The following is a 14,828-nucleotide window of genomic DNA, read 5'->3' on the forward strand; positions in this document are numbered from 1 at the left end:
CGCACTCCTGAGGTTGTCAACGAGGGAAGCACATTAATTCATTAAGGAAGAGCCCTGTTTTTTTGTGTTCATTCCCTTCACTGACAGACAGGCTTTAGCAATTCTGATGACAAACAAAGTGCTACTCTTATCATTCTTTGGCTTTTCTTCGCTTCCTAATCAAATTCCTTTTTATCTTCATTAACAGAACTCATAGATAGTTTATTCCATATTCCCCTGTGCTGCGCAGTCAGATAAACGCTGGTTTCCCTCTCTGTGAGGCACACACATACCATCCCCGTCAGGTGGTTTTTGCAGTGGTTGCTCTTCCTTATGCTGCTTTTTCCTCTCCACAGCAGTACGCAAGGCCTGAAGAATCAAATCCTTATTGTTCTGGATGTTATAGTAACTTAAGTTCACTAGTTTGTCAAAATTTTCCTCCGAATAACTCAGATTGTTTATGTAATACGGACCACAGGAATCTGCAACATCAACATCACCTTCTGCCATCTCTGAGGGACTACGTTTCACACCTAACGGACAAAAAATTACTCAGTTAATTAGCAAAAAGCAATTAGGGTCTGGGTGTTTCTCAGGCATGTACTCAGAGTGCATCACAACTCAAATATTTCCCTCCACAGGCATTTTATTGCTGGGATATTTGGTTGGCAGGAAGGGTAGGTGGTGGTTAAGGCAAGTAGGGGTGGTCCTGGGTCCTCTTGGGAATGCCAAAACAGGTATTCTGTTACCTTCTTCTGCGTACAGGAGGGTGAGAGTCCCTACCTCCTGTGCTAGGTCTGGAGTGAGCTCATATGGTCCCCAGCTCCCCATCAACGCTAACAGTTTCTGAGCCACAGCCTACGCCCTTGCTGCTGTCTCCCAGCCATCACAGCACCCTTAATTTCTGCCTAAGGTGCAAGTAAATGGCAACTACTCTTTTTATCTTTCCTTTCCTTCTCCCAAAGCAGACAACAGCAACCAGAACCTCATGACAGCATGGTTTCTTTCCAGGCGAGACCCAGGAAAGCCACTGCCACTTTTTGTGCCTTCCAGCTTCTACTCTAACATGATGTTATTTCCTTCACTACTATCTTTTCATGCCTCCAGAAATAGGCTGCTGAAAATCCATACATTTCAGTGATGCAAGCTTTGCAGAAGCACACTGACCTTCTTAGCGAGCTGACAGGTACTCTTTCACCCAGCACAACCTAGCACTTGCTCTGGCTCTATCTGCTACACCAAGCCTTGGTTCTACCAGGAAGAACTATCAAAAAAGCACAGAAAAAGACCCAAACAACTAGGTTCTATTATCTAAACTGAGAGACTTCACAGAGTCATTATTTGGACATATCCTGGAAGCAGATGGCACAAATAGTTATGGTAATTTCCCCAGGCTTCCTCCTGCTATAAAAAACCTACAGGCTTTATGCAACCTCAACAGTGAGAGCAAAGCTGATATTCCCTGAATCATTAAGATTTGGCAGGAACACTGAAAGAACTTTTCATGCCCATTTCATCATCCCAGGATAATCAACATATATATCACAGACGCAGGCAAAATAATTACACAGGTAGTCCCACAAGGTCCTCCCCCAAAGGATGGAGAAGAGAATCAGAAGAGTGAAAGTGAGAAAACTTAAGGGTTGAGGTAAAGACAGGTTCATGAGACAGAAAAAGGAAGACACTAATAATAATAATGGTGGGAATAATAATACTGATAATAATAATAAAAGAATTAGAATAGACAAAACAAATGACGCACAGTGCAATTGCTCACCACCTGCTGACCAATGCCCAGCCAGTTCCCAAACAGCAGCCCCTGGCCAGCTTTCCCCCTGGTTTATGTATGGAGTATAATGCCATATGGGACGGAAGATTCCTTTGGCCAGTTTGGGTTAGCTGTCTTGGCTCCGTCCCCTCCCAGCTTTGCTGACAGGGCATGAGAAGCTGGAAAGTCCTAAACTTAGCATAAACACTGTGTAACAACAACTAAAAACATTAGTGTCTTATCAACATTATTCTTGGACTAAATCCAAAGCACAGCACTGTTCCAGGTACTAGGAAGAAAATTAACTCTATCCCGGCCAAAACCAGGACAGCCTGACACAAGGGTTCATACATGTTCTTTCCTTCCCCATCGTTCCCACAGACCCCTCAGTTTTCTAACAGTTAGTATGAGGGAAAACAGTAACAACCCAGAAATGGTAGCTAATACTGTCAAGTATAGACAACGCAGATTAACACAGGCAGGAAATAGAATGTTCAATCTCTCCTCAGATGGGAGAACATCAGATACAAGAGAATTTTTCTGTCAGCCTCCAGTGGCACCATCGCATTGGCATGAGGATGTTACTGCAGTGAAACATCACCCTTCACAGTCACAGATAGGTGCACTTGTGTAAATACCCTTAAACTATTTGAATCCTGTTCAAAACCATAACCATGTACTTCAAATGTGAAATTAATTCAATCCATAATATCTACAAAGCAAAAGTACTGTATGATTTTTTTAATTAATTGCTTCAAACCACTCTCCCAAAGGAAAATAATTAATACAATTGAGCCAATAGTTTCTGCATTTGTTTTGTTATTCAATTTAATGTACCTTATACCAGCCTAGAACTTTTTGTTTTCAGTATATTGGGAAGCTCTGAAATGATTGAAAATTAAGTGTTCTTGCAGCATAGACTAGGAATTTTGTCATCTGGAGAAGGAGTAACTGAGACCTTTAGCACCAACAGAGGTAATACGGTGTTGTAGGATATGGTACCAGGACTCGGAATTCATCTGTTTTGAACTGCTATTGAAACTCTAAATTTTAAAGCAGAACTCAGTGAAGGGTACACAAGCTGTCAGCATGGCTCAGTGTTGTATTTTCATCACTTTGCTAGTTCACACTTTTGTTTTCAAGGTTATCTGCCTAACTGTGAGCCTGGAAATAAAGCTAAAGAATGAAATCCTTAGATTCCCCAGAGCATTTTCTAACAGGAAAGGATGACAAGTATGAGAGGAAACAACCCTGCTGATTTCTGCCACTGCAGATAAACAGAATATACTTTTCATCAGTAAACTCCACAATCTACCTATGAAAAGCCAAAAAGTAAACATCTAGAGGGGGCCAGAGGCTGATCCCAGTCCCTGCTGTACTGTCCAGGGAAAATCACACATTTTAAGCTTCTTGAAATGGTTCAGATCTAAGCAAAAAGAGTCTGAGTCTGTGTTTATAGCATGAATGGATGAACAGATACTGCACAGTAAAACAAAGAAGGCAGCTCCTGCCCCTGTTAATGTGATGGGTAACTGCAAACTTACCAGGTGCTTTGTACTCCCTGAAGGTGTCATTTACTAGTGGGAAAAATATCACGATAGGTGTTTCTGGGCTCTCCTTGTCACCAACAATGTAGCATTCTTTCACATGTGGGGTTTCCTGGTCATCTGTCACCTTTGTATGGAAAGGAATTCCCTGCTTTGCAAAGTATTTAGAAGCTTCTTTCAGGGGCTGATTGTCACAACATGAAAACAAAACAAAAGAAGGCATCAGAACATGCAGAAGTCACTCTGAATTTGACCAAAACTGAACTTCAGTGGGAATGTTTGTGGGGTAAGGGCCAAGTTCTGACAGACTGTGGCGCTTGGGTTTAGACTGAATATGGAGCCACAACCTGGAAGGCCAGAGTTAGGTGGGATGGATCTGGGTCTGCTTTTGAAAAGCTACGTCCTGCATTTGGATATTAAAAATGCTGCCTTTAGGGAGCTTTTTATTCCTAAGGAATATAAAATTCCTAAATACAAACTGTTCCTGCATTTATATGCATATCTGGTCTTCTGCATGAAACAGTTCTATTATTACAGTTGTATTGTCCTGAATGTACATTTTCCCATGCATAAGAATATGTATGATAGCACTGAGAAGTTCTTAGTCAATTTTTAAATGAATTTAGCTTAATTCATTCTACATTTGAGTGCCTTCAAAACAGCTAAAACCCATTTACACATAAAAATAGACAGATTCAGTTTAGTAAATTCTTAATTCCTGATAATGTTTGTACTGTTCCATAAGGATATTGACCCTGGTAAACTGTTCACTTATTTACACTTGTCAGGTACTGGGGAAAAAGGTTTCTGAGAGTAGAGGATCAGCAACTCTGGGAACTCAGTGAGGAAGCAGAGAAAACAGTTCAAGAGGAATGTGCAGTGCTCACCCCTGTCTGGGAACCTGAACTGTAGTTGAAATGCAAAATGACATCCACTTTCCTTTCCGGTCTCATGAGGGGTGGGTAACTGGTAGCAAAGGCAAATGCAGTATCAATGAGGATGAGGTAGTCTGCTGCTGCTGTCAGGTGGTTGGGCTGAGAGTCAAGCTCACAGTCTAGAAAAGAAGCATTTATTTCTTTATTTATCCATTCATTCAGAGGAGGTGCTCAATGCAAGATAGGTGCTCAGGAAAGTCAGTTGGTAACAGAGAATTCAGCTTTTCTTGGGGCTTAGACCTACCTATACAGATGATAGATACAGTTCAGTCATTTCTTAGTTCCTCATCTGACTTCCTCTTTTCACTATTTACTCTGCAATTTCTTTGGCTTTCCTCTAATTAAGAGGGATTAATTTGGGGCTCAGGAGAAGAGAGTTAATTCTACCCCCTAGTTTTGTGTGCGACTCTGATCAGGTCTTTTTTTGTGTGTGTTGTTTTTTTGTTTGTTTTCTTTTAATATGGAAAAAAATAAAATGGTACTTTCCTGTCTCAACACACTAAGGACTAAAGAATTTTGGTGCCTTGCACACTGTGGTAACAGGCATGGAGCTGCTAAGGTACATGGAAGTTCTGGTACCAGACTGAACACAAATTCCCAACCTGGGTAGTACTGTGGCAAAGGTTGTATCTTACAAGTAAAAAGGTAACAAGAAACAGGGCTCTCTCCCACACCCCTTGAGTATCAGCTGGACAACAGGCAGCGTATGATGCTACGCCACAAGCATGCGGGCTGGATGGCTGGCACATTAGCAGACATATGCTGGTTGACTAATCAGGATCTTACCCATCTGTCAGCCACTGGACTTCATGAAATGTTTAAGAACTTATTCTTGAAGCCTCTCCTACTACTTAATTTCAGCTTTCATTGACAAACAGTTTCAAGTACTATCCAAGGATGGGAACAGAACAAAAAAGCAGTTGCCTTGATAAGCTGTTAAGCATTGTTTCTTTTTCACAGGGATGGTGTAAGACAGAACTAAAAACAGGGTTCTATTACCATACCTTTCCATTTGGAAAACTCGCTCTCTAGGTAGTTGTTGTTCATCTGGAGGCCCTTCAGGAAGTTAGGGATTTCTGAAGCTGCTGGACGTAACATGACAACATCTCGGAAGATGTCTGAAAAGCTGTCAGTGGGACAAACCACTCGAGTATCCAGCTCATTTGGTCTTCTTGGGAATAGGGTTTCATCATCTGCAGGAGAAAGAATAACAGTTCCTGTATGTGGTTTCATACACAACATGTTCATGTCATCTGTGTGATCATCATTTGTATTAACATGTTTGGCAAAACTTGGACATCTTTCTCATTTTATTTCCAGGATCTCCACAAATCTGATGTTTTTTCAGCTAAGCTTTGAAAAAACTATTTCTTCATCTCCTCGCTCCACAGTGGTAAAGGTCCTGTTTGTACTGCAAAAGAGTCTATGTCACCTGCTATAAATGTCTATGATTTTATCCACTACAATAACACCCACTTAGACGCAAGGATGGTGTTTGCTCTTGTTTCTGTGACACTTCATGCCATACTCCAACTTCCAAGAGAGGAACTGGAAACTATGAATTGCTATAGAAGACTTCCAGCCTCTCCTACTCTGCAGGGGTATTTTTCTCCAGTTTTACACCTGTGCTCTGACAAAAGGCCCATATGAGAGCTGCTCTCTCTTTTTTTCCTGTGAGAGATTCCATGGATTATTTTCCCACATAACTAAAAAGATTGCCATACTGAAATATGCGGCATGAATTTCCTCCCGGTTTCCATGTGGATTACAGGAATCCCTGACGAAGGAATTCCAAAATGGCTTTGAAAAAAATCAGTGGGAGAATATCAGCACAGGGAGGAGGGGAGAATGAAATAAATAAAAAAATGAAGAGAGAGAATAAAGTAACATAATGGATAAGAATAACCCACCTATGTCAGTAATTTTGTCTCGGGTCCATTTGTGCCAGAAATCTTCTGAATGAACAGATATATACCAAGCATCCATGAGATTCAAGGAAAATACACTACTCCAGATCCCTGTGGCAGAGGATGTATTTGACAGAAAGAAAACCAGTGAAGACCTGGAAGTGTTTTCATTCACAATGACCTTCAGTACCTTCTGCATTCTCTAGTAAACTTCATTATGTTATCTTAGTGCACAACAAAAGTGACTGTCTTCACAAATTGGTATTTGAATCCATAATAAATATAAAGAATCTAATTTATGGAACTAAGCGATCTTAAGATCCTTTCCAACCCTAACTATTCTATGATTCTATGATTCTATGGGCATATATGAAGAGGGCTGGTGGTGTTTTCAGAGTATCTGCTAACATGTCCACTTTTGGTATGTGGCAAATAACATTTTGCCAAGTTCATCTTAGTATTTTACACTTGTCCCCAACATTTGTTATTTCACAATTTCCCAGCATTTGTAATTCTAAGGGTTTTGTTTATTTCTAGCATAATCCTGTTACAGATATGCAGTTATAATGTAGGACTGTCAACCATAGGACTGTCAACCACAAAACATTCAAGATTCACACACTAATGTCCTTTAAAGCGAGGAAGCTGACTTAATAGTTTTGAAAACAGAAAGTGCAGATGGGGGAGTCTTTGATTTGTCTTTTTTAGGGTTTAGGGCATATCTGGGCTACGTTTTCAAGATCCTTTACTAACAGGGGTAGAAAAGTTGATGGCAGTCCTCACTGCCACCTATCTGCAGTCTTTTAGGCTGACACAGCACTGTTACTTGGTATGCTTAGACATGCCAGCTGTGCCGCAGTGCCTTCCTGAATCGGGGAACTGAGTGGCGGGTAGAAAAGGCTGCACCTGAGCAGTCTGTCAATGGCCTGACCCAGCTATGCCAGCCTGCAGTCATAGGTACAGGCTTGGCCATGCAGGAAATTGCTTCAGGACCTGTGTAGTCAGTCCCCACTCTATTTGGAAGCTGAGGTGCAAAGGAATTTACTGAAAGCCTTTCAAGTAACTGTGTCACTGGAGTAAGTAACGCTGCCTGAATAACAGGACTCTGGGTCATTGGCAGGGAATAGGGGCAGAAATGTCCCAGCTTTGCCCTAGGGAAGGGATGAAGAAAATGCCAAGGTGGGAGGTGTAGGAAGGGTGCTGGTGACCTGCTGACATTTCTGACCACAGAAGGGGTGACCTGGGTCCCTACTGTAATATATAAACGTATAGGATGGAGAGATTCTGATTTGCTTCCTTACACCTCACCACTAGCTGTAGTGAAATCTCTACACAAGCAAGAAGTCTTAACTTCTCAACCCACCCCTGCGAAACTTCCTTTATGCAATTGGTGGAAGTAGGAAGAACAATGAGGTAAAAGATTGTTTTTGCAAAGGGAAAAAAGATTTCCTTACTGCTTTGACTGTTCTTGAACAAGAGAGAAAGAAGGTAAATATTATGACCTATTTGCACTCTGAAATGGAAGTGTTATCCTGAAGAATTAATCAAGGTTAGGTGTGGTAGGTATATCGTAGATAAAAGGCTGTATTTTAGAGACTTGGATGGAAGAGAAGACTGTGATTTAACTTAGGAACGGTGTAACACAAGTTTGGTTGCTGACAAAGACATATTTGCATTGAGAAGGCCTCATATCAGTAAGCATAATATATGGAATCAAATAAATCTCTTCAGCTGAATAAAATGGTAGACAAAATGAAAGTTCCTGCAGATAGTAGTGACCTGTTACCAGTTCTAATATTTTACCATGTACTGCTCCTAATACATAAAAAAAGTGTACTAACTGCTTCATTTCAGAAGAGGGGTTTGTGCAGGAGCAGGTTATATTATATTACTTTACATTCTCCTGGAGCAATAAATTACCTTCCAAAAAGCAGATTCTGGATTCTGGCATTTTCTTCATCAGACGACCCATGAAGAACTCACTCCCAAAATCTTCAGCACGAATGAAGGTGCCATATTTTGGGAATCCTACCTCATAAGGGGTGAATTCCACCCATTCTATAAGAAAAAGCACAAGACAGACTGATAAGAGTGGCAGAGGCACAGATTAGTTGAATAAAACATATGATGTTAAGGGAGACTGATTTTTACCTAGCAGACATTTATTCACTGTACATTAAACAGTGAATTGTCCTCTTACATGTAAATTTCTTTACAAACTTTAGATATCTGAAACTTTCTACAAAAATGCATAGCAGGTAATTTTATAATAGTGTCCTCCATCATCCTGCTTTTGATCCTGAATACAGCTGAATATACCAAGGCCTTCAAAATTTTAACTATTGAATTCCTACTCTGGATTAACCTTTTACAGTACTTGTGCATTGAATTGATTTTCTTATCTAATCCTAAATTGACCCCTATTGGGATTAAATGTTAAATGCAGTTCTGGAGTATTATTACCTCTAAAATCCTGGTCGCTGATTTTATCCTTCACATTGAGAGAGAGGTAGATGGGCAGGGGATTCTGACCCTGATTTAGAGCCTGCTGCTGATCTGTGAGCTTATGGGAGTCCTCCTGTTTTGAAGAAGGACAGTAGCTGAGGACAGTTAGATGATACAAAGAGCCTCCCAACTTCACTTAAGCCTGGGCTCTGGTAACACAGGGCTTACCAGACTCCAACTAGGATGCTCCCCACTGGTTTAGTTCAGAGAGATGCTTTCATTCCTATCTCCGACCCTCCCCTGCCCCAGCACTTCAGCACACAAATAGTCCTAAAATAAGTTTGCATGCTAAAAGAAAAAAAAATAATTCTGAGGTTTCTGTGGTAAGAAAAAAATGTTATTCACATTATTTGTTTCAGAAAAATGTCTGGAAATATCTGAAAAGCACTCTTCTTGCAAAATATTTCATTCAGAACGAGTAACTACTTCCCTGACTGCCCAGAAAATTATATTATCCTCAGACCTGTGACAGAGCCAAAGCTCAGACAAGTGAGCCCTCACCCTTATTGCTTCTGATGCAGAGCATCTTGCATACTCAGGTGAGGTGGAAGAGGCAGGACAGGGAGTCTGTACCACTGTGCTGTGCTCAGGCAGTAGGAATTTGGATACATGTGGGGTTAATCATATTACACAGGAAGTGTTTTCTCTTTCCTAAGTATAAATAACATATTGGGAAGGAAATATTCCTAAATACTAAAATAGAGCCACAACATTGCCTTTTGGTGGAAGTGTTTACAGGGTGAGGTAAACCATTAACAGCTCAGATATGCTGTCTTTGGGTTTGTGGGGTTTTTTTTTTTTTTGCCTTTTCACACCACTCTTAAAGTAGAATAATAGGATTTTCACTTAAATATTTACATATGAATTAATTTTAAAGTTGTTCATACTTAAGTTTCCTGTTATTTCTCTTTATTCCCACCTTTTCTGTACGAGGTGCGATGTTAAGATTTGCATAATACAGCCAACAACCAAATAATTATACTGTCAAGGCACACGCTTTAGGTGTCTATATAAAAAACAATCAAGCAAAAGAACCTGTTCTTTGTAAGGGTGGTCAAACACTGCCTATGTTGCCCAGGGAACTTGTGGAGTCTTCACCCGTGGACATATTCAGAAGCCCATGGTTCAGGGCAGCCGGCTCTAGCCCTGCTTGAGCAGGGCTGCTGGACAAGATGACCTCCAGATGCCCCTTCTGGCATCAGTTGTTTTTTACTTTACTGTCTGTCTTCACTGCTATATTCACTGAATATTCAAACCTGAAGAGAAAGGTCTGTTATTGTACCTTTTCATGTAACATGGTTTCAATGATGAGTCCCCACAGATCTGTGAAACATATCCGATGTCCTTCCTTTTCCCTCTGGCACAACTCTTTTAAATAGTATTTCAGACGATTGGGGGCAAAACAAGCAAAGAACTTATTTTTGAGTACGTGCTTTCTGACATCACTGAGTGTTTCCTTAAGATCCTTTTGGGACCAGTCAGGGTCTTCATACAAGTTTGACATGGTCCTAAAAATCAAAACAAACCAAAACAAACAGACGAACCACAAGGTAAAATGTGAGTTCTGAAGAAGAGCTTTGGGAAGTTATGGAGGTTTGTCTATCACACCTTGATTTACATGAAAAAGCACATGTGTGTGATACCATCCACATTATTTAATCGGGACTGAATTAATTGCAAATGTGGGCAAATACCAACTGAAGGGAACAAGAAAAAGCCACAGTAGCAGAAGAAAGACCTTCTTTGATAGTAAAGATGATATATCTCTTCAGATCACTGATGTCACACATAGAAAATTCCTATGAAGACTTTGTCTTACCATGTTGTGCCAGATAAACCAGTGATGTATGAGACACAGTCCAAGATGTTTAGTTCCTGGATGCTGAGAAGGTGAGCGTACATGGCCGTCAGAGCTCTGGTTCCACCACCTGTTGTCATGATTGCCACCACAGGTACCTGTTCAATCCAAAAATACATGCATTTAGTGACATGGTCTGAGAAGGGAGAGAGACGCCTCTGATTAGGAAAGAGAAAGCTCCATCCAGCACTAAGTGATAAAGATACTGTATGCCACTAGTCAGCAAGGAGAAGAAAAAAATGAATTAATTCTGTGGCATAGAAGGAGTAAGAAATACTTCATGTTTCCTCCATCATCCCAAACATGACATTTTCAGTTCTCTATTGCAAAGCTAATAACACAGACCAGCAAAAAGTAGAGGGTACTTCCCAGCATCTGAACCAGATTTTTAGCAGACGCAATAGACCAGCAAACACAGGGTGCTATCTCACTGTTCCCATGTGAGTAGGAAGAACCTCTCTGTTACTGAAGTTTGATAAAGTTAATTTCTATTATTGCGTAGCTATTTCACAGGCCATACTAGATGTATCATGACTGATAAATTTAAGAGCACAGACCAGTTCAGATCCCCTGAGACCAGAGGCTGGTGACACCATCTGTTTTCACAGGTGCTGCAGGGAAAGCAAAACCATACTCCTCCTACCACATATGTACATACAATACTAAATATGCAACTGAGCTCTGCATTTACTTCTTTCTGTGATGATACAGAAATCCAGTCTGGCAGTCTCAGAAGAAGGACTAATCTGTATACATGAATTGGCTCCATTAACAGTAAACATAGCTATGCTTTGGGATGAATTCACTTGTGCAATCCATCAGGAGACTCTAGGGAGTTTGTTTTGCAAGGAAGTATGGGTACCTTTTGTGGGGAGAAGGAAATGGCCCACGGTTTAGTTCTGGCATTTAAAGGCAAGGTCCAGCTATGCAAAAAACTGTTGAGCTCAGTTTAGAGCAAAAGAAGAAAAATCTATCATCTCTGAATCCAAATTCAGGCTTCACACTACAGTTGTGGAAGTATAATTTAAAAAGAGACATCTTTTTTTTCCCTGTCTTGGACCCTCTGTTATTGTTCCCATTTGCCAAACAAGCACACGCTCTAGCTGCAGCAGATGATGAAGTCAGATTGGCAGTCTGCTGTGCTTGCACAATGGGAGCTTAAATGCTGTCACAAAAGGCAGAAGAAAATAAAGTCCAGCTTGAACTGTGAGACAAAGAAGGGCTGAATCAATGGTTTAGATCTGGGTGACATGATTGTGAGGACTAAAAGAAGCTTTGATCTTGAGACTACCCAGCCCTTCTCTGCATTATTGTGCAGAATGCCACTCAACACACAGCTAGATCCTGTAGCAACCGGGCTACACGTATTTATTAATCTTTCCTGTTAGTACTTTTTTCTTCCCTAGAATAGAGAAGTCAGCTGTAGCTTGTACATGAAACATTACACTGTTTCCTGTTTCCAGGAAAATGGGAATTGACCACCAGTTCTGCATTTTGACTGTAGAGAAAGAAGAGAATAATTATGTCCTAGATACCTCATCGTCCTGCAAGTCCTCCTCCAGCTGAAGAACATCCTTCAGAGCTGCTGCAACCACTTTCTTCCTCTTGCAAATGAAATCCTGCTCCTGGGCACACAGGCCAAACCCCAGGCGTATGTCTAAGTCTTCCTGGCTGGAAGAGAAGATCAGGGATCTCTGATCATTCCATTTATAGTCTAATTCAGCTTTTCAATTGCTTCTACTTCATAAGTAAACATGCCTTCGCCATCAGGTGTATATAAAGCAAAATAGGAAGAGATGAAATGTTTTAGTTTGTTCCTGGAGAACACAGTACATCTTCCTTTGGACTCAGAGGGTTTCTTTAATTTACTCCTTGCCGAAGATGCCTGAAATTAACTTAACAGAATTGTTCCCTTTCACACATAAAGGCAAAAGCCTGCAGAGGGCAGTGTTTTAAAGGTGGCTTTAAAAGTTGTGCAAACTTCACTGATACCTGTGAATTATGGACTGACGTGGACTTTCATGTTTCGACAGTTTTTTGTATGTGGGTGTGTATAGGAACTTATGGCTATTTATAAGCACTAGAGTTGCAGTTTGGAAGCGCCTGTGAAAATCCTTCTTAGGTGTGGTAAGGAAGAAGTTTTTAAATGACAGCTGTAAACTGTATGTGTATCTCATAGACTATTTACTGAAAATAAATGGCATGATAGAAGGTGCACCTGCTTCTGTAAGGGAAGACAACTTCCCTTACAATATGCTACATAACACAACTTATTCCTATTATAGATTTTACTAAGACCGTAGCCATATCTCAAAATACACAACGCGTTTCCTTGGTTTAGAAGTAAGCAATCACTTGATTGAGTTAATTTGCATTTATTTCTTGAGTAGACGTTAAATAATATACGCAAATATATTTATTATGTCAATTTTTTCATATCTTAGAGTGGCCAGGCACTCTGGTCTTTTTGGTTTTTTCTCTGACCTCAGGAAGCAGAAAGGTTTCTTTCATTTAGTTTTGAAATGCTCCCTACATTGAAAGCCTGCATTTGGCAATTAGTTTTAGAAGTATCAAAGAATGTCTACAGTGGCCCTTAGTACATAATTCTGATTGCAGGAAAAAATATAAAAATAAAATTGGTGTGTTCTTTCTAAAACCTTTTCTTAACTCACTGTATACTCCCATTACATAAACTCACTGCTCCTGAAAATGTCCTTATTGCATGCTGAGACCATTTTATTTTATGGTCTGAAACAAGGATGAGCAGGATGCAGGCAGTAACAAAGGGATTGGAACTTGATTGACAATTATCCAAATTCAAAGAACCAAGGGGAAAAACACAGAAGAAGGTAAATATCTCACCATTTTTTCACCTTGAAATGCAAATCAAATTTTCTGTGCTGAAAATTAAAAAGATAAAATTATGAATATTGATATTTTGTTTAAAACAGTCCTTCCCTCCCTCCTCCCCCCCCGAATGAGACATAGCTCTTTTGGGTCATCACTACCTCTACGAAGCTCTGAACCCCAGTAAACAGAGATCGAGAGAGAGATTCTCCGATGTGCACTGATTTAGTAAATTCAGAGTTTGGTATTAACACCTAAGGTCTGCTTCTTCTCTGTGCTGTGCAACTCTGGCGTATCTTGCACAGGTACTACTCAGTACACAAATAAATAGCTGTAGTGCTACATGTCACCTCTCTGGAACGGTCTGCCCTTAAAGATCAGTTTCGAAACTAATGTCTCCCACACAAAGTGAGATACAAGGGGAAGCCAAAGAGGCTGAGCACCCCATGAGTGTGGCACAGCTTTACCTCCTGTGGCAATATGCTGGGCTGCAGCCTCACCCCGCTGTTCCCATGGCACACAGTGACTTCCAGTGTGGCTAAGGACATGGACAATAGAAGGAGCATGAGCAACAGCTTAGACATGTTTGTCTTCCTCCTTCTCCCCTGGATTTCCCATTTTATTTTCCTCCAAATAATTTACTTCATTATGCATTGCCCTAGATTTGAGGGAGGTAAGAAAACACTGGCACTATGAAGAGAGGTGGTCTTTGGTTTGTGCTTCTTGGGAACCAGCAACAATTTCAAAAGCTTGCAAAGAATTCCCCATGGCCAGCAGACACTTACCTCTCCAGCTACCTCCTGCTCAGAGGGGAGCGACTTCAGAGGGAGAGTCAGGGGGATGCTTCTCCTCCTTGATCTGCATGACACACAAGCACACTGGAAAGGAGCACAGAATGCTTTTCAGTTAAGACAGAAATGTTCTCCTCTTTCTGCCTACACACATGTAAAGGTCAGATCATAAGACTGTCTGGGTTGTCTACCACGTTCTGAGGTCACATACAAAGGGGGAAAGGCTCCTCTTCTTTCTGAGTGCAACTTCCAGGGACGGTTGCTTGTATTTGGCATAGTGGAAGAAAGTCGGGTCTGAGAGGGTGGAGCAGGAGTCACAGCTCACTGAAACTCTCTGGGTTTCTTCAAAGGATCCTTTCACTGTAAATGTTAGCTCATTCTCTAAACAATGAGATAAAATACATACAAAAAGTTACTTATAACGGCAAAAAAAAAAAAGAAAGGGAAATAAAAAGAAGCAAAAGTTAGTTTTGAACAAACCCCTTCTCCTCTTTCTTTTTATTTGGAAAATGATCCAAGACCCAAACATTAGAGATGATCGTATCTTTATAATGGGCTGAGCAAGAAACCAGAAGGGAGTGTGATGTGAATGGCACTGAAGTTTTGACTGCTGCATTTCTATTGCAGTTGCATTGTGACACAGTGAATGCTATCAGGAACTTTGCATTGCAAATCATCCTCATCCCAGCCT

General features: G+C 40.7%; 1 protein-coding gene across 1 annotated transcript in view; it reads right to left on the minus strand.

Annotated features, from left to right (window-relative positions):
• Nucleotides 1–201: 201 nt before the first annotated feature.
• The window catches only part of LOC104401234 (cytosolic phospholipase A2 epsilon-like), a 34,626-nt gene continuing 19,999 nt past the window's right edge, over nt 202–14,828 (minus strand). Inside the window, exons 9-21 of the mRNA XM_010012991.1 lie at nt 14,349–14,518; nt 14,132–14,224; nt 13,362–13,399; nt 12,035–12,170; nt 10,461–10,597; nt 9,924–10,149; nt 8,600–8,714; nt 8,057–8,194; nt 6,140–6,247; nt 5,234–5,422; nt 4,182–4,348; nt 3,292–3,478; nt 202–512 (exon numbers count right to left, since the gene is read on the minus strand). Coding sequence (XP_010011293.1) covers nt 202–512; nt 3,292–3,478; nt 4,182–4,348; nt 5,234–5,422; nt 6,140–6,247; nt 8,057–8,194; nt 8,600–8,714; nt 9,924–10,149; nt 10,461–10,597; nt 12,035–12,170; nt 13,362–13,399; nt 14,132–14,224; nt 14,349–14,518 — 2,015 coding nt within the window. The remainder of the gene's footprint in view (nt 513–3,291; nt 3,479–4,181; nt 4,349–5,233; nt 5,423–6,139; nt 6,248–8,056; nt 8,195–8,599; nt 8,715–9,923; nt 10,150–10,460; nt 10,598–12,034; nt 12,171–13,361; nt 13,400–14,131; nt 14,225–14,348; nt 14,519–14,828) is intronic.

This window comes from Nestor notabilis, unplaced genomic scaffold, assembly GCF_000696875.1.
Source record: "Nestor notabilis isolate BGI_N333 unplaced genomic scaffold, ASM69687v1 scaffold15804, whole genome shotgun sequence".
Taxonomy (NCBI): Eukaryota; Metazoa; Chordata; class Aves; order Psittaciformes; family Psittacidae; genus Nestor; species Nestor notabilis.